A 23,901-nucleotide genomic window follows, 5' to 3' on the forward strand; every position below is an offset into this window, starting at 1 on the left:
GCCTTTAATCGTGGCAGGCTGTTGTCAAAGGTGTGCTACAAAAAAATTCCCCTTGCATAATAGTGCTTCATTTCATTAAAGGACAGGAGATAATTAAATAATACTTGTAAAATGTGAGCAAAAATATATTAAAAGAGAGCTTGTCTTCATAATGTGTGTTTTGATCAGCAAATACCGCTGTAGAAAGTTATGTCATAGGCTGACTGCACTGAGTTCAATCAGATGAGCAAAAGGAACTGAGTCCTTGACAAAGACAGGGATGTGTAAATCATTTCACTCAATATACCCTGATTTAGCTATGGAGGATCTGTGTATACATGGTATATGAATTGCATTATGTATAAGTAATGATGTGTACAAGAAAATAAAAACATTTTTGAAGCTTGACATGGCAGGGCAAGACAGCATAAAAACATCCGTTTTTTTAAAAACTGTGCAACCTGAACGGCATCTAAGCAATTCAAAGAGAAAAGTGCTATAACAAATCCCATATTCTCCATGCTGACGGAGAGAGTGAGGAAGAGTGAGGAAGAGTAGGGCTGCATGCAGGACATCATGAAGATAGGGGAGAACTGTGTCTTTAATAGGTTGGTGAGGATGCATGGGCATACATACACTGTGTATGGCATTAGAGCTGAAAACGGTATATCAGAGTTTGCCCATTAAAATGATCATCATTATCGTTCATGACCAGACCAAATCTCCCAAAATGTTACAGTCAAAACAAAGCACACAGCCATGAAGAGTGCTGAGGTACACACAGCATATACCAGCACATTCAGAGCACATTACACGTGTGAGTTCATCTATTCTGGTCAGATAGTTTTCAAATCTTTACCTTATGGACAATTTTCCAAACAATACTCATTAGTAAGCCCATGGCAACATAGCACACGATATACCTGCGCTGCTCTAAAGGATGTTTGGAAATGTAATAAGTCGCCGAGCCATGGCATTATGATCTAATTTGGTGGCTAAATGTTTTCACTAGACTCCACCATATTCTCTGCTGATGGATCATCAATTAGCAATGAGTGAGTGCAAGACAGCTCTTATTTCCAGCTGTTCTCTCCACTGCCAACACCCAGACATCCATATTAAAAATGAATTCATATTCCATCATCATGTTCCATTTCAGCAATATTAATTAACTGACTTTTACTGATGACCTAAATTGATGACAAGTTATTAGTCAAAATGAGAGATTTTCTTTCTTTTTTCAACGTCATTTACAGTACAAATTCATGTGGTAATGACATTTTGCAAGTATTTCCATATCGCAGAACAGTCATCTTGGGCAACATTTCCCTACATCTGTGAAAACTTTACTTTCTTCCTATTATTATAACTGCCACAGGACTAAAATAATGTATTACAAATAACGGATCAATAGCATAGCCAATAGCCATTAAAAAACCCAAAGTAAACTACATCTAACTCAATTTAAAATAGTGCATTATGCTTCAACAACATAAGTGTGCTAGTTAAGTAATGATAACACATGCATTGTTCTTCAGTAATCAAGTTATGGCTATCAACATTCCCCATGACCGAGGCATCTTTAGTTGCGACAGTAACAGGCCTTTTAATGAAATCTCTAAATAGTCAAGTGACATTCCGTACTAGCTCACAGGGCCATTTTCAGGGCCATCTTGACACGGATTAAGCTATTGATACTGCCTCAGGCACCGCCTTTCTTGTTGTGAACTGGCTAAATGTTCTACAGCCTTTCATACATTTAAATAAAAACAACAGAGGCGGCCGGCATGGTCAAATTGTGTTAATACTGGTTTACTACATTCTCTGTGGTGTTGCAAAAGCACAACCGGGATCTGTGTCAATGTGCTTTCAGCTTTCAGAATGGGTGACGGCCAGGATAGCCAGAGACTCAATCTGAAATGATTGTATCAGCCTTCAACAGATTGGGAGTGGCTAACACAGACTGAGTGGCCACATCCATGTTACGGCCAATACCGCTCTCAGTACATTATGAAACACAGCTATATTGGATAAATATGTTTTGTGTGTCAGTCCACTTCAAGGTTGACTATACACAGTGGCCTATATGTACTTCCTGACCATAATCCCTGCACAACACTGACCTGGCTGACAATGCCAGATGAGCGCTACAATAGAGCTCCTTCATTAAAGGACAGCTATTTTTGGATGATGACGAGTGTAAGCTTTTGTTGAGGACCAAAACGACGTTAATCGGTGCGGTTTTGAGTAAGACCTGAATATGCGTTTACACCTAAATGGCATGGAGCACGTGCTAAATGATATTTTGTTGCAAATGCGTCGTGGATACACCTGGTGACTCAGATACGCTCCACATAAGCATGGGCTCTTCCTTGACCCGTGCTACACCACTGCCCCAAATCTCAAGACAATTGGGCCGGTGCTGATGCTGTAATCCTGTTCACTGACAAATACACAAACAAAGGAACACACCGAAAGCATAAGCCCCTTGAGGGAAATACGTATGATGGACTCTATATGATTAAATGTATGCAGAACTGTATGGTTCAGCTGTGTCCCTAACACAGTTTGAACCCAATCATGAACGGTTCCTGCCTGCAATGAATGTATAGAATGGGGGTTTTGGGAAAGCCTTGCCGGGTTCAATGGTGTGATTAAATCTAAACATGACCACGGCACAAGTAATTACTTTTGTCTGCGCTATAACCTGGAGTGGACCCCTGCCCTGTACACCGCTTTTTCATTACCTATATGGTTCCTATTTCTTTTTTAGGGTGCTGCAATACTTTTTGCTGACTGCACTTAGTGTAAGCATATACAATTTATGCAGGTGTTCATACATTAACCTTGCACTTCCTTGAACTTCACTCGCAGCAGTAGTACTTTGTCACCATAGAGCTGCTGCTTTCTTCGGCATTAAATCACACCAAATTGAGGCATACAAAAAGCCGGACTTCAATTAGCCCTTAAAGTCATTTTGGGTCAAAATGTAAAAGTAGACTAAAATATGCACTTAAAAAAAGTGTAAAAAATGGTGCCAAACACTGTATTCATATTTCGGCCATGCACATGCACAGTAGAACACTTATTACCTACAGTATGTCTCTAGTTTTGTGTCTGAAGTAAATGGAAAAAGTACATAAATGTCAGTCATGCATTAGTCATAGCCCACTGCCTTTCCCTTCATCTACAATACATCTTTATTAAAGATCACATCTCAAAAATCTCAAGGTAAGGTTCTTTCTTTATGACATGTCTGAGGCTGTTTGAGCAAGGGCGAGTTGGTAATTGCTAATCACGGAATAAAAAAAGACATTACCAGGAAAAGATACAAATCCATTCAAATAACATCGGCTGTGTTTAGTCAGTGTGACATTTCCTTGAAGTTGTTCAGGCTGCATATGTTAACTGTTGCCAAAGTTAGAAAATCACAGCCTGAGACCAGACATCTGTAAGCGCTACAGTACTGTATGTGTGAGCCAAAAGATGTCAATAAAATGGCATGCAGCTGACAAAAGGCCGTAAGTCTTCTTCGTCTTTGTGCTATAAAGATTTATAACACGTACAACTGATCAATTGTGAAACTATTACCACAGATACCACATTCGTTCAGTGAGCCAGAACACTCAGAAATGGGGTTCACGTTTTAGTGTGCCACGATGTCTTCGCTGATGCAAATCAGTTTCAAATGAATTCTGATTGTCAGCTGGCAAACATTCAGCGAAATCAATGAGGCTGCGATCACAATCACTGCAATCACTATAATTACCAAGGAAGATAGGTCTCTCAAGCGCAGTGAATATGTGACATAAACAAATAATTGCCATTTATTTGATCACAGCTGATGGAATAAGAACAGATGATCCTCTTACCTGCTGGGGAGATGATCTTCCAGCTGACGGAGGGATCTGGCTTTCCACTGGCAGAACAGACCAGGCTAACATTGGAGCCCTCATTCACCACAATGTCTTTGGACAGGCTTGTGATCTTCGGAGGTACTAGAATGAAAATGAATCCATATTAATACACACGTATGAATATATATATGTTACTAATGTTCTGATTGCGTGGTAATATGAGAGTTATTAGCGTATGATTGATAAATAAGAGGGATGGGAATGGGGAGCAAAAGAGCAAAGCTAACACGACCAACTGTGAGTCCAGCAGCAGGTGTAGAAGAAGAGCCATGAAAGGTCACCTCTGTTTAATCAGGGCATTCAGTGTAGCCACAAGACATTCATTACCAAGTAACAGCTACACTGTATCCAGTGGTGCGGTGGGGCGGTGGGGTGGGGTGTGTGTGTATGTGTGTGTGTGTGTGTGTGTGTGTGTGTGTGTGTGTGTGTGTGTGTGTGTGTGGCGTGTATGTGTGTGTGGTGTGTGTGTATGTGTGTGTGTGTGTGTGTGTGTATGAATGAGTGAGTGCACACATTTGTGTGTGTGTGGCATGTATGTGTGTGTGGTGTGTGTGTGGCGTGTATGTGTGTGTGTGTGGTGTGTGTACGTGTGTGTGCGTGTGTGTATATGTGTGTGTGTGTGTGTGGCGTGTATGTGTGTCTGTAGAGTATGTGTGTGTGTGTGTGTGCGTGTGTATATGTGTGTCTGTGTGTGTGTGTGTGTGTGTGTGTGTGTGTGTGTGTGTGGGTGTGTATGTGGGTGTTGTATGCGCTGAATGCGGCCACTGTGCTGAGGATGCAGAGTTGCACTCTGACCAGCAGCACACCTGGCTGGGCTGATACAGTGCAGTGCGCACATTAGAAGAGAGCCAAGTTGATAAATTAATAGAGCCTGCAGGCTTTCAGCCCGTACACTCTCACAACAAAACACCAGGCCTGGGCACATCCAGTATGGGAGGCAGGTGCTCCAGCAAGAAAAAAAAAAACAAGGGCACCCCTCTTGCCAGCAGTTATTCACTTAAAAAATGTATCTTACCTACACGGCTACCTACCTACAGCTCCTTGCACTAATGAAAATAAAGAATTGATTTCTTGCATATTTTTATATATTTATGGTTTTGTATGGTCTAAAGCTACAACCTAACACAGGGGCAAGGGTTAGAGTACCATCTGGGCTGTCTGCGTGTGCTGATAAAACATCCTTGCCCCAGACAAGGCTTAAACCCAGTTTAAAGGTTAAAAGAGTGATGATATGCATCGACTCCAGTGGGGCATTGGGACATTCAAAAAAATATTTTTCACAAACAACTTATTATGCCAGTCTTTCTTTCATACACACAATGTCAGACAGTTAACTGATATCTCGTGGAAAATAACACGGATACAAATCTGTCAAAAATATCACCCTGTGTCACTGTTGTCTTCGTGCGTCTGGCATGTCTTTGGGGATATTAGCATCTGACTTTCTGAATGACGTGATGAGGGAGACACATGTCCATCTTGGCAACATCATGGCAATCATTTCATTATGGGTGGGGCTGTGAGTGACAGATTTAATCTCCAGTGGATTTTGGCCTGATGGGGATGTCTATGGCTTAAATGAGCAATTACTAGCCGCACAGATTACTATCATCCTTGTGGAAACCAGGGAACACCTTGAACATCCCAGCAAATAGTTGTTTTTCAGGGCATTCATATTTGCTGAGGAATATCTCTAAAAACTTCCAGAGAGTATTCATTTTTTTTTATTAGCAGTGTTGGTGTTAAACCCAATGACATTTATTTTTTGATGATTCCTCCAAAATATCGCTAGATTTCTGCATAGTTGAAATGCGCTTCTTTGGAATTAGGTTAAAGACCTTTTGCCCTTTTGCCTGTTGATTGGCTATGGCACTTCTGACACATAGAGTGCGATATTCATGCTGTAGGTATTCCCTTCCACAGATGAAAGCATTTGATCTTTTTTTTTTTTTTTTTTTTTGAAATAACCGTCACTTGTATTCCCCTCATCACTAAAGGGGAAACACGAAGGGGAAACCGACAACTTCATACATTTTTCAGAAAAAAAAACCAAGTGAATGTAAGTGAATGTGACGGCAAAGGCAAACTAGGTGGTTGCTACAGCAACACAGGCAAGCTTATGAGTTGGGTCATAACACTACAGTGATGCTCTCTTAATTACCACTAATTGAAGGCAGAATATGTCAGTCTGACTGAAACTACATCCCCTAATGGTGATGCTACTGGTTCATAACTTCTGTTTGCTGCAATATAAATTGTCAACATTTGCTGATGTATGTACTAATACTAACTGATTAATCTACCATAATTCAGTTAATTCAGTCCCATCTTCATGAAAGCTTTGTATACATTAAATATAAACTCAGTTGATTGGATTATACATCTTTAGGAAATATTACTGTATCCCCGAAATGGAGGCACTCATTTACCAAAGCACAGAGTGTAGTACAAAACATGCTGTTTGGGAAAAGAAGAGATGCTTGTGCTGAGAGATTACTGTTTTGTGATCATTAGTTTGCTGCCAGAGACATCCAGCTAATTAAATTAGCAGATAAAGTAGCAGCACCAAACCTATGCTGAGGTACTGGTGCTTGGGCATGACCCTTGTGCTCCTGTGGGTGTGGTTGCTGGTGCTGATGCCGGTGCAAATTACTTGGCCGTTCCAGCCCTTAACCAATTTGGACCAGTTGAAAAAAAGTAAGGCGCAGGAGAGAAACAACAACTTCAGCACCCATCCCAATGAAGCCCCACTTAAGGCCTGCTCACCATCCCTACAACCACCCATGGTCAACAGTGCATTAAATGAGAAGCAAAGAGTGTTTTTACTTCAGAACCCACAGCGCTGTTTATAGCGAGAGAAAAGAAAAGAGGACAAGAATCTGACTGCGTGGCATTTCTGCCTGAAGTAGGTCTGGTGAATTGTTTTCAGAGGTACTGAAAATTAGTTTTTTTTTAAATGTTGGTTTTGTTCTCATAAAACAGATGATCAACTTGAGATGTTAGCAAAAACAGCCATTTGATAATTTTGACATTTCAGAACATTATTAGAGTTTTTTTTCTTTCACAGCAAAAATGTGGGGGCTTTTAGGAAGACCAGCATAATTAGTTTTCATTACGCTGGAAAAAAAGGAAACACATTTCCCTTCTGGCTAAATTAATGATTTTCTGTCTACTTTGAACTGCAGTGAAATATAAATGCAGGTCTAACCTCTTGCCATTGTGTAACTGTTTCCCAGTGAAAAAAAGAGAGAAATATGAGAAATATGGAGGATAATAGTTAATTTAGTCAGCAGCATGGTTGTGACCGTACTCTCATTGGCCTATCCAGGGGCAAAGCTATTGGCTCATTGCAGAATTGTGAAACTGAATTGTGAGAAAGGGAAAGTGTAAAAAGCAAGATTTTCAGTGAGGATAATTTATGTATTAGAGCAGATGAGTTCAGTTTCAAAATATTATATTACATTTCAAGTTGACCGGGATTCAGTTTCCATCTAATTAACAAACTCTTCTAATTCGGTTTCTTAAAGAAACCCTATGTAACTTTTTCATAGTCATAAAATCGCTTAGAAATCGTTGTTTTGCTTGACTGACCAGTTTTATCAAAAACAGTAATATTTCCTCCCGCCCCCAGTGTCCGTATCCGCTAAAAAAACGAAAAACGAAACCGAAACCAGAGATGAAATAGTTTTCATAGCATAGTTTCTCTTTAATGCTCAAATTTGGCAATTCAAATGCAAATACAACATATTCAAATTCGGTTTGAGGTTACAAGTTTAACGTTTTACTCTATTCATGGGTTTCATCAAGCCATTTTTCACAGGTGTTTAAAATCAAGTACAGTACGTACTGTAGATTATGAATGCAGACTGCATGGTACCTGTGGAAAGGGACCTGATGAAACCCATGAATGGACCCAGATCGCCAGTGAGGTTTAGAGAGGGGCATAGAGTAACAGTGCTGTGCAGTATGTACGTTGGTAAACCTTCCTGCCAATGCCTTAAGAATCGTGCTAGAGAGAGAGAGCTAGTAACCTTGGCTTTTTGCTAGCAAGCTTGACTTCCGACTGTTGTTGGTGGGTTCGAATCTGAGTGAGTATGGGGAGTGTTTCAACACAACGCCGGTTACATTCACATATAGTCGTAAAGCTACAATTTCTCCTACAGTGCTTATTAAAGATATTCACTCACTTGGATATTTCCACTTTTGCTGCTTTTATAATTGGAATCTTGATCCATTTAACTTGCCCTTTGTTACAATAATAAATATTCACCTCTTTAAAGTCAGCATTGAGTAGATGCACCTTTGGTCGCAATTAAAGCATTCTGCGTCTGCGTGGATAGGTCTCAATTAGGCTTGCACATCTGGATACTGCAATTTTACTCCATTTGTGTTTACAAAACTGCTCAAGGTCTGCCAGGTGGAAGTCTGTAGTATTGAAGTCTGGGCATAAATTCGGCAACTCCAGAACATTCACCTTTGTCTTCAAACCATTTCTGAGTAGCTTTTGCTGTAGACTAATTGTGTTGATTGTGATCTTCCCTGAATTTGTAGTTCTCTTGCATACTCAACCAGATTGTCCTCCAGGATTTCCAAATATTTTGCTAAATTAATTTTACTTTTACCTTTACAAGCCTCCCAGGGCCTGCTGTTGAAAAGTATCCCCACAGCATGATGCCACCACCATGCTCAAATTAGGGATGGTGCGTTTTTTGGTGATGTGCTGTGTTTTGTGTCCGCCAAAATGAGAGTTCTCACATTCATGGATGCTCGATCAACACAGCTTCAGCCAAGCCACATCAACTCACAAGACACAACTTCAAGCAACAATCTTCCCCTCTGTCAGTCTGTAATCCAGTCAACAGTATTTGTTTGCGTGTTAGCCTGAAAATAATCTTTAGAAAAGTCGAGTCTAGACAGCAATCTTCATCTCAAAGCAGAAGAGGGAAAGTATAACATCTACTGTATATAAAGTCTGTTTTCTTCTGTCTGTCACCAACCACATTTGAACAAGGATACCTACACTGTTTTCAAAAGAAATGTACAAGGTGCACGTGGGTCAAATTCTCATAAGAATAAAAAAAAGTTGTGTCTTGGCACTGAAGTAAAAAACACACATATTTAAAAGGGAGACTTCACTCTGAAAAAGGATACTTCCCTTGGGGTATTCCACACTTTCAAAAAAATATATATAAAACCTCTTAACTTTCTTAGAAATCTGATGAATTTCCAACTTCAACCAGACTCATGATATGATATAATGATATACTTTCACTGTAAGGTGAATAATATTGATGATGAATTGCAGAAGTTTGCTTTTCTCCAAGAAAAGACTTGAGATTTAGAACTGAGTAAATATTTTATCAGTAGATGCATTTGGGTCCCAACCTAGTAAAGTTTGGGGCTGGGGTAAAGTTATGATTTGGGTGATTGCTGACAGGTACTTGCCATTAGACATTAGCTTAGCTCAGAGGTTATTAAATATTTCTTCAACAGCTACTTTACTGTTTACTGACTATATTATCACAATATCCTAATGTCTGGTTTGGGGCTTGCTATTATGCAACACACTTTGTGCAAACATCTCACTGCAAACATCTTGCGAATTGCATTATATTTTAAATATGCAAGTCTAATTTATGTCTGCAGTGTGTCCACCAGAGGGTTTTTCAAGGCCCTTTTTGTAAACAGGAGAGGCATTGATTGAGGATGCAAAAAGAGATGCTTGGTGAAGGAGGTGTCACATGGGTCAAGTGAATTAGCACACCTCTGTGATCCGGGGCTTAAAGGGGGCTCTTCACCTCCATACAACAACATTTAAACTAAACCACAACCATAAATGGCCACGCATGTATCTGTGTACCAAGCATTTCACATTCATGTTCACAGACTCGTAACAGTATTCATACTGTATGAATGTCCTCACACGGCCACACAGTCAGCTCAGCTACCCTACCCCCACCCCTGCCTCCACACTTCACAGATCCACTTTCTAGATCCTTCGGGGAAGTGTGTGTGTGTGTGTGTGTGTGTGTGTGTGTGTGTGTGTGTGTGTGTGTGCGCGTGTTTGTGTGGTACATCTAATCCTCTGCACTTATATCTCTTACAATGTCAATCAGTGGAAGAGAAGCAGCCGCCTCCTTAAAGCGGATCTACCCCACTGAGGACGCTCCATCCACCTCCATGCACTCTCTGCCGCATATAATCACCCTGCAATCTTGTTCCAGACCAGGAGCCGTCCTGTCCGCAGTGTATTACAACACAGATAAGCCAGAAAATGCAGTAAACATCACATACATTTGCAACTGGTCTTAAAATTATGTCCAAAATATCTCAGCTACGTTCAGGGTGGATTTGGCCACTGAATCCATACCAGAGGAGGTGAAATGCTTCACTCATTATACATAGCCTAGCGGCATCCCATAATCCTAGTCTGAGTGTTAGAGTGTATTCCAAATAATGCTTTAGAAGTTTTGCATAATAGCCTAGCATAGCCTGCAAACACTGCATAGATTGTATTGGTATGTGTGTGTGTGTGTGTGTGTGTGTGTGTGTGTGTGTGTGTGTGTGTGTGTGTGTGTGTGTGTGAAACTGTAAATGAAAAAAGGTGCTATTTTACAATTTACAGCCCATTTATTTTATTGCTTATATGTAAACCTGTGCATGGGTAAAGTTTCACAGCCTAAAGTAAAGATTTCATGACCTGAAGTAAAAGTTCCATTACACTATAGTGGACATTCTGGTATTTAACAAGTATCTAGTCCAGTTGTCACACTAAAAGAAAATAATTTGAATATGTCATGTTGTTTGCTGGTATAAGCCAAACAAATCCAATATAATTTGTTACCGGGGAGCACGTTTTTCAGCTGATGTATCTTACAAGTGTTATGCCTGGTCCGACAGTTCCAGCGTTGTAAACTCTGTATTTTAAACTAGGTTAAACTAGGTCAAACTAGACTAAATGAGTGTGCTGGGCAATCGTGTAGAAGCCCCGCCAGCTTCGCCGCAGCTTTTCTGCATTCTCCAGCATGTATCCACTTATCTCAACAGATCAACACTGGCTTAACATAATTCATTTGACAATGGAATAATACCCTTTTCATTGTGTTTTTCTAGCCTCAATCATTTACTACTTTGGCCAAACTCGATGGAATAACTGTTCATTTTGTGATCACTGGTGTTTACTTATTAAGTTTGATAGACAAAATTGAATGTTTCTTTTGTTCCATTTTCAAGCAACTGATGTGACGATGCAAACCATAAACATATTCACTAGTGTAACCTAATTTATCTGCCCGAGGTGTCAGTTAGGTAGTAATGAGTGAAAACATATTCAATTACAGTCTACAGTATGTGTGTACAAAACGACAACTTTCATGGAATGTTGTTTTTCATACACGCTGCCTACCACTGAACAGAGAAGCTCTCACTCCTTGTTCTTCACAAGACAAAATGGCTTATCATAGATTCACAACCTCTAATGTTTGATTCACAGCTGCAGAATGATTGTTTTCGTCGACTCCAAATGTCAGATGATTTGACATGCAAATGGTGACCTCTCTGAGACGGTGATTAGGATGCAAATTCCCGAAACACACCAAGGCCTGATAGGCCGCATGTCTGAGTTTTGCTGCATGGCTGGGATGCCATTTGAGGAAACAACTAAATAATTAAGAACTCCAGCAAGTGAACACAATAGGTTAAATGCCTTAAAGTCTTGGTGTGTTCTCAGAAATCTGTTGATTATGGTCAAACAATCGATATCTGAAGAAAAAGCCAGAAAGTATATCTACAATGACCCATAAGTGCTGGCTTGGACTCACTCTCTTGAGGCCATTTAAACATGATTCTGAGGAAAATCAATTGAGTTAAAATATTGTAATTAGAGGGACAGGCACAAAAAAAACACAGCCCATAAAGTGCCCAAGTAAATTTCTCTTTTAGCTAGAAATACGCAGTTAGATCCTTCAATGCTACACTTGCCTTATCAACCCCACATTCACAGTAGTTAATTTCCCCGGCAGTTTAACATCTATCCCAAAAGCTATGCAAAGTTCTAGCTTTTCAAAACCCCTGCTTCCCACACGAAAGCCATTAACCACAGCAGTGTGGCTTAGTGCTGCGGCTCATCTCACAAGCGCTTCAGAAGAGGTCAGGATCTGTGGCTCTCTGTGTTCCACATGTCATGCGGATGGCAAAGGCATTTAAATAAAGAATCAAAGTCATTTAGAGCTCTTCACCTCACAATGAAGCACCCTGGGTCTGCTGTTCACATCATCTCAATTGCACACTGTATACGGTAAGCGATGAGGTTAGCTGCCAATTGCTGTATGAATGTTTTGAATGTGGGATACTGACCAGAAAATGAGTTTGCGTATATCGTATATGGCTAGATGAGGCATACATACAATTGCATTCTGTATACAGTAAGCGATGAGGTTAGCTGCAAATTGCTGCATGAATGTTTTGAATGTGGAATACTGACCGGAAAATGAGTTTGCGTATATCGTATGTGGCTAGCCGAGGCAGACATACAATTGCATAATCACATGCAGGCTACTGTAGTGTTCATATGATCAAAATCATACTGTATGTACCTGAAAGCCAAACAGATTTATTTGTGCTAAATTGCAGTTAGCTTCGTGCTCTTACTCCCCTCATACTGATTGTGCTCTTGACTGGTTTCATCACTGCACCGTGTTCATTTCTAGAAGCACAGGGCCACTTTTTTTCCTTCGTCCTGGAAAGTGCTGCTATGGGAGTATGAGATCAAGTTGACATGCTTGTGTTTCCTACAGCGCGCCGCGCACACACACCACTCGCACCGCCGTTTCACCTAAAGGAAGGAGAGACAAGACACTAATCTGTCCGGGGCCAAGCCTGGCGGTTTTCGGCTCAGTCAGTCTCTCCTCAAACAATCGCCAGGGAAACGTTACCGTGATGAGGCACATAGGTCTCAGTTTTCGAGAATCCGATCTTACGAGACCCCCCCCCCCCCCAGATCATCTCCTCAAATGCCCTCTAAGAGGGGCTCTCAGTGGGTGGGCTTAAAGACACACAGTCCCCTCAATCCCTCTGTCCCTGGCTCTCTCTCTCCCTCTCTCTCCATGACAAACCCCACGGATCTGAGGCGAGCCGAGGAGGATAACAGCGTTGAAGTCGCTGAAGTATCATCAAGTTATACAGTGTTCTGCCGCACTGGTTTGACAGCGGAGAGGAAGCTCTCCATTGCACGCTGTGTAATGACACTCAGCGAGGCTACTTCAAAAGGCAGCCTTGTATGCAGAGTTAAAACGATTAAAAAAAAAAAAAAAAACACAAACCCTTGTACAAGAAGGACACTTCTGTCACAACCAGCGTATAACATGTACAGTCTAGCATGGGAAGGAGTTGTTTTGACACATATATGCCAACAGAAGGAAAGGCCGTCTTAGACGATATATTCTCCTGAGGCACTTTACCATGGCAGTAATTAGCATCCAGTCTCCGCCCGAATCCTCAGCGACCTCTTTGGTTTGAAGCCATTATTCTGATGAGGGGTTCACTAGCAGGGGCCAGATGTCTGCCTTGTTGGCGGGAGCAGCTCCCATCTAATGATCTTCGACTCAAGCTATTCTTTCTGAGTGGAGGAAATTGATAAAAAAAAAAGAAAAGAAAAAAAAAAGAAATAAATACTGCATCCTTATTACGGTTGTCTGTCACACCAACAATCGGGGAAAGTTGAAAGTGAACTTTTTTTCTGGACGAATTTTTTTCATGCCCTGAAGCGCCCGAGTAACTGAAAAACATTCCCCTTCTAAAGCAACAGCTGCTTCAAGGACACCTTCACTGTGGCTGACATGCTTTCCTGCCTCCGCCAACCCTAACAGGGCAGGAGGCACTGAGTCTGACCCCGTGACTAAAAAGGAAACCTCTCCCAGGGTCCTCTCGTATCATTAATGTCATCTTTACTGCTTAATGCCTCGCGTTGAACTTTATTATGACCTCCGCTGAGTCCCCTGGGCCTGATTTCAGTCTTTCCTCTGTAGAGGCAAGGACATGGCCAATGTGCTACAGAACTCCTGTAATCATAATGCTTGCTTTCACCGATGTCGTAGAAACAAGTCAAGGGCATGTTTTAGCTCTGAATATCTTAAAGAGATTGGCAAGTACAAACGACAGATGGCACTAATATCATACAGCTATGCTTTTTTGTGGGGGTAGCAATTACAGTTTGCCTCTCCACAATTAGTTCTCGGCAACACATTGTGATTGGCTGACAGGGATGCTAATTAGCACCATTAACCCACAATAATGACACTCTGGCCAACTAGCATCACTACTGTACACTGTAGAACAATGTGCTCTGCAGTGTAGCAATGTATAATGCTAGCCTAGCTCATCTTGTTTACTAGTGATCAGAAATAAATAAACACGGCGTTCAAGGCTCAGGACCAAAACAACTGATGTATTATAAGTGGATAGGCTACAGTACATTGCTTACAGTACAGTATATGAGCTGGATACCTTCACAAATGTCTTAGCTAGGGACATAATTATCTGCCCAGTAAACAATTTTACCCTGAGTTAGCCTACAGGCTCTACTTTACAGGATTGTATCCAAGAGATGAAGTGGGGGGGGGGGTTCAGCAGATGCTGCTATCCAGTGCGAGAGGGACTTGCAACATTGGATCCAACTATTGAACCAGAGGCCCAGCATTTCTCAGGCGCTGACACTGACGTTTTCCCACCACACCTCCACTCTATCTTTCACATAAGCAATCTCATCCAGTTAATATCTGCTATTGTGAAGTCAATTATTCGGCAGACACTTTCACTCAAAAGTGTCACAGATTCACAACTGTGGGTTATCAAACCGGGGCCCAACTATACCACAGCTACAGTACACCATGCCAATTATTCATGACCTTCAGATTATGAATTATAGTGGTGCAAGGTGATGTACTGTACAGCAAGTGCTGGTCTGCTCATGAAGTGTATGACAAAAAGACCTCTGTCCTAACAGCATAAATTCCCCCGGTAATTGACACATCCAGTGTTTCCTCTTCACTCTGCCATGTTTATCCTAAATATGAACTGAGCAACATCTCAACATGGAGGAAAATCCCAGAAACAAGGCTTTTCTCACGCGCTCCTGATCCCTGCAGTGAGTGAGTCAGGGGAGCAGGAGCAGTGAGACAGACTAAACAATGTGTCATGCAGCCTCATAACCTTCGGCAATTCTTCCCTGTCTTCCCTCATAAATGTAGATGACAGCAGTAGCTTAGGAAAGCTTTGTGGGGATTAGTATAAGTTGTCTCTCCCCTTGACCTCAATGCTTATGAACAAATATGTGGTTAAAAAAAAAGGAGGGGGAAAAAAAAACTAAAACTCACGGCTTTTCAGAGCCGGTGTCAGGGTGTTTTGATTTGAATGAATTAGAGCTGGCATAAACATATTACGCCTCCGCAAGCATGATCATTGCGGTGTTCACACCCACAGTTACCAAATCCGCTTGAGACGACAAATTAACACAAGAATGGATGCATAAAGATACTTGGCAGTTTTTGAATGTTCAACCAAGCTTGAAAAGGGGGGGGAAACAGATGAAAAAAAAGGAAAACAAATCTAACAATACCTAATGATTCTACATCTGTTAAATTCCAAATGATATTTCCACCCCCTCGCAACACACACAGCTGTCGGAAATCAGAGTTCCCTCGGCAACAGAGACATAAAAAATATATCTTTGATGTTCGATGCTGATTAACATGTGTAATGTAGGTACGCCTTCCCATTTTAAACCATGAACTCGTGACAAGCGAGTTCCCATAACTCTTTCTCTCCCTCTCTCGCCCTCTCCAGTTTGGCCTGAAGGTACATGGCAAAAACACACTCAAAATAACTTAACCTCCCAGAACATGTCAATGTGTAGTGCCATGCTTATTCCATGCACTTGACACTAACACGTTCACAGAACTTAACTCAGTCAAAGTTAAGAAGCTGACTTGACTGGATACACTACTTTATTTCTGACATTGTACAGACTGACTGCAGAAAAACATACGACACTTTTGTCAAATTCAGCCAATTGGATTCCAGAATTCTCTAGTTGTCCATTCTGTATGTGCACAGGAGAAATATTGCTCTGTAAATAATAAACGGTGGTCATACAGGTGGCTTCAAGCTGGATGGTCCCTTGTCAACTTTTTTTGTACATTTGCCCGTCTTTTGAAAGGATTTAATACACAATCCCTCCATACACAGGCACACACACACACACACACACACACAATCAATACAGGGCATCTCATATTTTGAGCATAAGCTTCACTCAAAATGTCAGATGAAAGTAGGTTACAGTACATCTCACACCCTGTTGATTTTGAGCACATACTGAATACAACACACATCTTTTTGAACTACATTTCTAATTGGACGAGAGGCATTCCATGAGTACCAATATGTCAGAACTTCCCACACTCAGATTTGTCACCACAACTAATCATGGCATTATTTGTTGTCAGACGTGAGCGTTACATTCATTCAACTCTGCGACTTCAGCGATTTGACAGTTGAGTGAGAAAATGGTATAAATGGAGTAAGATGAATGTTTAATTTAATTTATTATTGTGTGTACAAGCACATAATGTTTAAAAATTATTGTGTGTACAAGCACATAGTCTACAGTATAGCTGATGACTGTACGTGGAGTGATTTGTTGCGTTGCTTGGCAACAGGAGACACCAAGACTAAGATTGGAACTATTGTTTGGGGTGGAGGATGAATAAACAAAAACTAAATAAAAACTAAAAAACAGAATTTGATGTGTGAACTTGAGTAGTTGGTAGAAGAACTGTTGCAAAAAAGCAATATGGCACTATGATTGTGATGCTGGTGACAAATTACCAGCAGCATTCGGCCTACAGTACATCCTTGTGCCAATGGCTGCATCACAGCCATGGCGATATCTGTTAACAATGCCAGTCTCACTCGTGCCATATTGCTTAAGTGTACACTGACAGACTGAGAGATCATCTGTGACTGCATTCTGTGTTTACATCTTCAAATGTCCTAATATAACATACATTTGGTTGTGAAGTTGGACTAAAAGTTTCATGCAGTCAACAGTATACACCCTGGCACAACATAATGTCATTTCCCCAAATTATGGCATTATTGAATCAATGTATCACCTCTGCCAATGAGATTATGTTTTCAGTGTTTGTTTTTCTGTATACAGGCTTATGGAAGGACTACTGGCCCTAATTTCCATAGCAGAATGCCCCAAGAATGTCCCAGTCAGTTTTGGACTGGATCCACATCAGAGGCCGGATCATCAATTTAGTTTCACTTTCACGAACATAGCAGAATACGGCATTTCGCCTTGGCAGAGATCTAGCCTTTCCAAGTACCCTGCTACTTTAAAGCGATTTAAAGCAGTCTAATGAAATGTAGGCAGCCGGAGGCGATTAGAACTGCATCAGCCAGTATTGTATTTTTAACAACTTGTTTCAATTCATTTGCACAGGGGGGTGTATTTTCAAACGTCAGAGCAGATCTGTTGGTCCAGATGCATTCTTTATTGTTCAGCGTTATTCCTGCAATGACCTTATAGCTGCCGTTACCCACCACTGTTTTGAAATCACTGACCACCCACCACTTCATGTGTGTTTGCCTGAGGAGCGCAATACAGAGCAAGTGTGTGATCAAAATCAAAATAATTCCTACTGGGCTTTAAAGAACTTGCAACAAGAGGGGCCTTCTACACCAAACAAACAATACCTTAATGGTCTTTAATGTAGGCCTAGCATTTAATCCCTGCAGGAGAACCATGTTTTATGTGACAGCATAATATTAATATAGATACCTGGTTCAATTAACATCTGTATTCAATCCATTTTGTCTGTACATGACACTGACATACTGTAGCCTACTTCACATTACATCATAATGAGCTAATACTTGCTTTACATGAGCTTTTATTTGATCTTCCTACTTTTACTGTAGCACATTTTTTAAATCAAATGTATTATTTTAGTCCACTACATTTTCATTAGCAACATTAAGTAGAAAGTCTAAAAAGAAAGGCTAAATGTGCAAATTGAAAACAAAAGCCACAGTTTTAATTTCCATGTTCCAAGTGGTATGCTTATAGATTACTTTTACTTTTACTTAACGTTGTTCTAAGTGATGTTGGTGATATCACATCTGTTGACGATCAAACAAAACAGCAAGCTAGATCGCCCCCTCCCCCTCCCTCCTTCCCCCTCCCTCCCATGCAATTGACACTCTCCTGAACATGCATCTTGTTAGTGAATGGCTGGACAATGTAGTTGTGTTTCATGGCCCAGGCTGCATGTTGCCGTTTTTGGAGTCTGGGCTGTTTAGAGAGACTGATTTTTTTTACAGTGTATGCAGGGAACAGGCAGCTAATGGAATGTAAGGAGATGTTTACTGTATGTGGTTAAATAAAAACAAAACAAAAAAAAAAGCTTAGAAACTGTGTGACATCGCCTTCAAGTCATTTTCTGATCAGGTATCTGTACTTCTACAAGTGCAGGTATGGGAGAGTTTATACAACTCTGCTTATACAAAGTAAATAGTAAAAATGGCACTCAAAGGATGTCTCGAAGAAGTCGGAAATATCTCTGAAATATTTTGATCCACGGTTAAATCATGGTTCACTCCCACCCACTGGGGGAACGGTTACTTACTCTTTTATAATAAAAGAATTGTGTCTGTTCTCAATAGCTTTTGTCAAACAGCAAGCTGCTGTGGTATTTTGCAAGAATATTTATGCCGAAGCATTGTATAGCGCCTAACCTTAACCATCAGAGCTCTCTCAATCAGGCTGCTATTCAGACCAGCGTTGCCACGGCAACAGGTCCCATCTTTCATCATTCTATTTGCTAAATGCAAGTGATCGGAGTCATTTAACTGGAAGTAAATTTAATTGAAACCTCAGAAAGAGGCAAAACAGGCAAGTCTGACAGTTCTATACAGCGGAGGAGTGTTCAGAGATGTCAGAAACATGTGTTTCCAAGGTAATTTCTCTCAGCCACCTTTGTAGTGGCACATGATTCAAGTAGCCTACCCAAACTTTCTCTTATTTGACCAACATAAAACTCGATGAGCTTTTGTATTATGCTTAAGTTTTTATGTCCAATGTAAAAACAGTTTTTTTTCTCCCTATGTGTGCTGTTAAAAGTGTAAATTGTCATTTATGCCGCAGGGAATAAAAAAAAAGGTGCAACGGTGGCATAGCTGTACTTATCTTCCCGTTATAGCCCTGGTGTTTTCTTCATTTGCATAAACAGTAGACTGAACGGAACAGAAAAATAGCTCCCTCCTTAGAGCATGCATATGCATAGACATATGTGGCATATTTTGAGTGCTGCGGCAACAGCCCACTTGTTTATCAGTCGGAGAAATCGCACCACACATTTGACACGCCATGACAAAAGCTGAAGGGATGAAGTGCAAATCCTGAGAGAGCCGCCCAAAATCAAAGTGTCAGGCACATCCAAAATAAGACAGCAGTAGCAAATGTTTTTTGGGTGTCATGGGTGCTTTTTACAATGAGCAATTTAAGGAAAGCTAGGTCAACAGATGACACTGAATCTCAAAGGGGACGCTGGCTACTAGCAGTGCCACTGAATCTTCAAATCAGCGGCTGGGTAGAAGCGGCATTACAATATATTAGCCACATGCCACCTTACTGCAGATGAAGTTCTGCAGCAAATTGTTCATTATTGTCTCTCTCCCACGTAAATTGCAAACCCATTTGTCACCCTGTGCTGGGCCTCACACTCGACTTAGGAGACTAATGGAGAAAACTCCCTTACTGTGCAGATTAATGACATTATGGTCAGAGGAGGCACCATACTGTACAGGACTAGACCACAGCTGATAGCATCCAGGACCCCAAGGAAGTCTCCTATATTACTACACAACTTGATCCTTTCTTTGATCAGACACATTTGTGGCTGGTGACTATGACAACACTCGTTCTGGCTATGCTCCCATTCTAGAAGACTGGCCAACCAATAGGGTGTTAGGGTGAATGAGAAAACCCAGAGATAGATAAGCCTAATGCAACCTTTCATATATGCTTGCACAAGGTGTCATCCTATACGAGGCAGAGAATGAAATGACATCCTCTCATGAGAAATGGCGAGTTCAACATCTTGGCCTTTCCTTTGGCACGTTTGTGGGCCGGTCTTCGATAAGAAGAGGGCGTGGTGGAGCAGCGATTACATCATCGCCTGATAATCGGTCAGCGATTCCTGAACCCACTGTTGTCTCTTAGCACCATGCTAAATATGAGTCAACGTTAACTTTAATAATTTTTGTGAAAGCTTGTCCTGGAACAGTCTGAAGGAAAGTAGGCCTCTCTGTGATTGCTTTCCACTGAAGAACTGTCCTTTGGGTACACTTCTCCACCAGCCGCAAACAGCCCACTAGCGCATATACAGCAAGTGCTGTCCTGGCTGGTTATTAGAGCTGTACAGAGATTGCCTTCCATTAGAGAATTGATTGCACAAAGGAGGAGGAATTCATGTCAGTGCATTCTTCACGTAAGAATGTGTCTCATTTCGGTCAGTTATGACAGAATCCGAGGTTCTTTCTTTTTCCAGAGAGTGTTTTTTTTGTTCCCTGACGTGCACTTTTCTCAGAAATCCTTGAATCTTTCCACAAAGCACACAAATGTCACACTTTCTCCATTCAGTAGGCACTAGACTATGGGAGTGCTCGCTAACCCAAGAACACTCTCACCCACGTCCTATCCAAATATTAAGGCAGACAAACTGCCGGGGGGGCCTCCGAGTGAAAGTGAGTTTCGGGTTTATAAAAGATGCATGCATGTAGAGCCAATTGATGCTGTCTGTGCAATAGTTGTATATAGAGAAATCAATAGCAGAACACACCCTTAATGTGCTTGTGAATCCTCTTGACAGCAGATAGGTAAACTCTCAAGTAAAACTACCACCTAAAAAGTATTTCAGTGCCATATCAGTTCATCAACAATTTTACCTAGCATTACACTGTGTTTCATCAGATACTTTTCCCCCCCTTTTTGGCTAGCCATTGGTTTAACACATTTGATAATTGGACTCTGTCTTCCTGGAAGTATTATGTAGACAAAACCATCATATTCCTCTCTCTATTCCCTGAGCTCTGAGTAGAAGCAACATAATACACGTCTTTTACCTTAAAATAATGACTTCAAATGCATTCAGACACTAGACTGACTCAAAATACTCTGCCATTGCCAGTGCATACCTGGAGAACTCAATATTGCACTATGTAACATTGCTGAATGGGTAGGATCATAACCCATTTAGTCTGTTGTTGGGCCTAGCTGGGCCTAGCTGTCTCAGCATGGTGTTGAATATTGATGCATCTCTATCTATTCAACCAACAAAAGGAAACCAGAAACCGGAAATGTGCGTGGCTTATGCCAGACACTGTGTGAAATTAGACTGTCACTGCATTTAGGAACCTAATATTACTGCATAATCTGGGAATCTGCTACACTTATCTGCATATGACAGTGTTAATAGGCTACTGTTTAATGAACGCCTCTAACATACAGTATATCAGCAAAATCTATTCTGTTACACAACTGTTGAGCCAGGGGAAAACAAACAAACAAACAAAGAAACAAACAAACAAAGACAAATGAAACCTGGCTAGCTCTTAGTAGAAGTGTACAGCATAACCACTATGGGCTATAAACAAACCTTTACAGAGAGTGCCACACCAAAAATACGGAGCGCATGGATAATTTACAGCACACGATGCTTGTCAATATTAGTCATTTTCAGTGCAATTACACTAAATATCAGCAATTCCCTTGAGCTCGTTGCAGCAGCAATTTGTCAGCGTATTGACAACAATAAACTACACAAGCAAACCTCCATGTAATCACCAATGGGCTCAGTGTCCACGGGGGACCAGGTTTGAATCCAGCCTGAGATCATTTCCTCGACACACTCCGCATCTCTCTGCCTCACTTCCTGTCATTTCTTCACTGTCCTCCTGTCAAATATAGACTACAAAAGCTCAGAAGTATAACTGCTAAAAAACCTCATGGCTATATGAGGCCACACTAATACTCAAGCAGCACCATCAGATTAACCTCACCCAAGTCTAAACTATGAGAGCTAACAAGAGCCGTGGGATCCTGAATCCTGAATCTTACAGGCGTTTCAATAAACTGACCAGCGCTGACCCCGAGGCTCTTCGTGAATACGACTGCGGGTAATTAAAAGTGGGCCAGCTTGGCACGGCTTGGCTCAGCTCAGTTCTGAAGAGTTCCGTGCCGCGCTGCTCCGCTCTGCACACTCCACGACCTGGCGTGGGCAGCTGAGGTCAGCGACCAAAAGCTACCAAGAAAATGAAAGCCCTCAATAACACTAACCAACGGCTGTCCTTTTAATTAAAAATGGATTTTTTTTTCTGTGTGTGTGTGTGTGTGTGTGTGTGTGTGTGTGTATGTGTGTCTGTGTGTTTGTGTTTGTGTGTGTCTGTGTCTGTGTCTGTGTGTGTGTGTGTGTGTGTGTGTTGGTAAAAAAAGAGAGAACTGTGGCTTTCATGAACGTCTATTCGATGTACAATATATCTACGGTTGGAGATGTTATGCCTCAATGCACCAGTGCTCGGCAGTGACATCGCCATCAATCAGCTTAATAGGGGATCTGGTGATTAGGAAACACTGCATCTCAGAGGTGTAATGCAGTTGATCAGCATTAATTGTGTAATTATCCACTTCATTTAGACATATGACATTGCAACGCAATAATTAGGTTCACCAAGATTAACGGGGCCGATAGATAGACAAACTCTTATCAGGCCAACGCTTTGTGGATCACAGCATGTGAAAACGGCGTATAAAATACCGACACAAACAGATCAACAACATAGCTGGATAATGCAATGGTTGTCGCCGTGATGAAGTAACCAGTCGCCATGTCTGAATTAATTCATGCTGCTGTACTTTTAATGTTTTTTTAGTTCACAGTTAAATTATATTTCCTAATATTACATTGTGGAATGTACTTGTTGGATATGACACTGTTTGGTTAAACATGCATAACACGTTTCAAGGGAGAACATGCATACTTGAACATGAGAGATTTTATTTTATTAAGTAGTTGTAATGTAATATTGTGCATGTCAAATGACTGCATATTTTACGGATGTGCTTCAATGTTTCCTACCCATTAGACTATAGATTTTTAATCCATATTTCATGAAGTGTAGATTCAATGTAACAAGATGGAGAAAGCAGGCTGTTGAAATGTTGAACACAGTGGGATGTGACTAGTTGAGTTGATAATATGGTTAAGGGGATTCTTCAGTGTGAGATTACTCCATTCGCAGCTGTGGCATAAACTTGTCTTCTTACACCCTTATTGATTTCCCTTTACAAAGCCTTTTAATGCCCACTAGATCCCCCCCCACCCCCACACACACACACAAACACACACACACAAACACACAAACACACACACGCACACACGCACACACACACACACACACACAGAGATATAGGAGAGGGAGAAAGGGAGAAGAGCAAACAAAGGACTTACCTTGAACAATAACGTGAACCGATGTGGTTGTTGCCCTGCTGCGTGTCTGCACGGCACATATGTACTGGCCTTCGTCTGTCATGTCCACATTCTCGATCTTTATGGTGAACTCGTCCTGGTTGAGAGTGACCAGACTGACCCGAGGGTCCACAGACCACTTGTCCTCCCCTGCGTACATTATACTCGATCTGTTCAGCCATGCCGAGTGTGTCACCACGTCCCCCTGCGAGCAACTGGGCGAAGGAGAGAATACATACATTTATGGATTAGCATTCACTTTACTCACATAACTTGATAGAATGTGTGTGTATGTGTGTGTGGGCTTGTCTGTGGAGGGTTGTAATGGGGAAATAGACACAATGTGTGTGTGTGTGTGTGTGTGTGTGTGTGTGTGTGTGTGTGTGTGTGTGTGTGTGTGTGTGTGTGTGTGT

General features: G+C 41.3%; 1 protein-coding gene across 3 annotated transcripts in view; it reads right to left on the reverse strand.

The window, feature by feature from the left end:
• Nucleotides 1-23,901, reverse strand: part of ntm (neurotrimin) — a 231,050-nt gene that overhangs the window by 20,272 nt on the left and 186,877 nt on the right. For all 3 annotated transcript variants that reach the window (XM_062536619.1, XM_062536618.1, XM_062536617.1), the window contains exons 3-4: nt 23,471-23,703; nt 3,852-3,977 (exon numbers count right to left, since the gene is read on the reverse strand). In XM_062536619.1, coding sequence (XP_062392603.1) covers nt 3,852-3,977; nt 23,471-23,703 — 359 coding nt within the window. The remainder of the gene's footprint in view (nt 1-3,851; nt 3,978-23,470; nt 23,704-23,901) is intronic.

This window comes from Sardina pilchardus, chromosome 5 (assembly GCF_963854185.1).
Source record: "Sardina pilchardus chromosome 5, fSarPil1.1, whole genome shotgun sequence".
Classification (NCBI taxonomy): Eukaryota; Metazoa; Chordata; class Actinopteri; order Clupeiformes; family Clupeidae; genus Sardina; species Sardina pilchardus.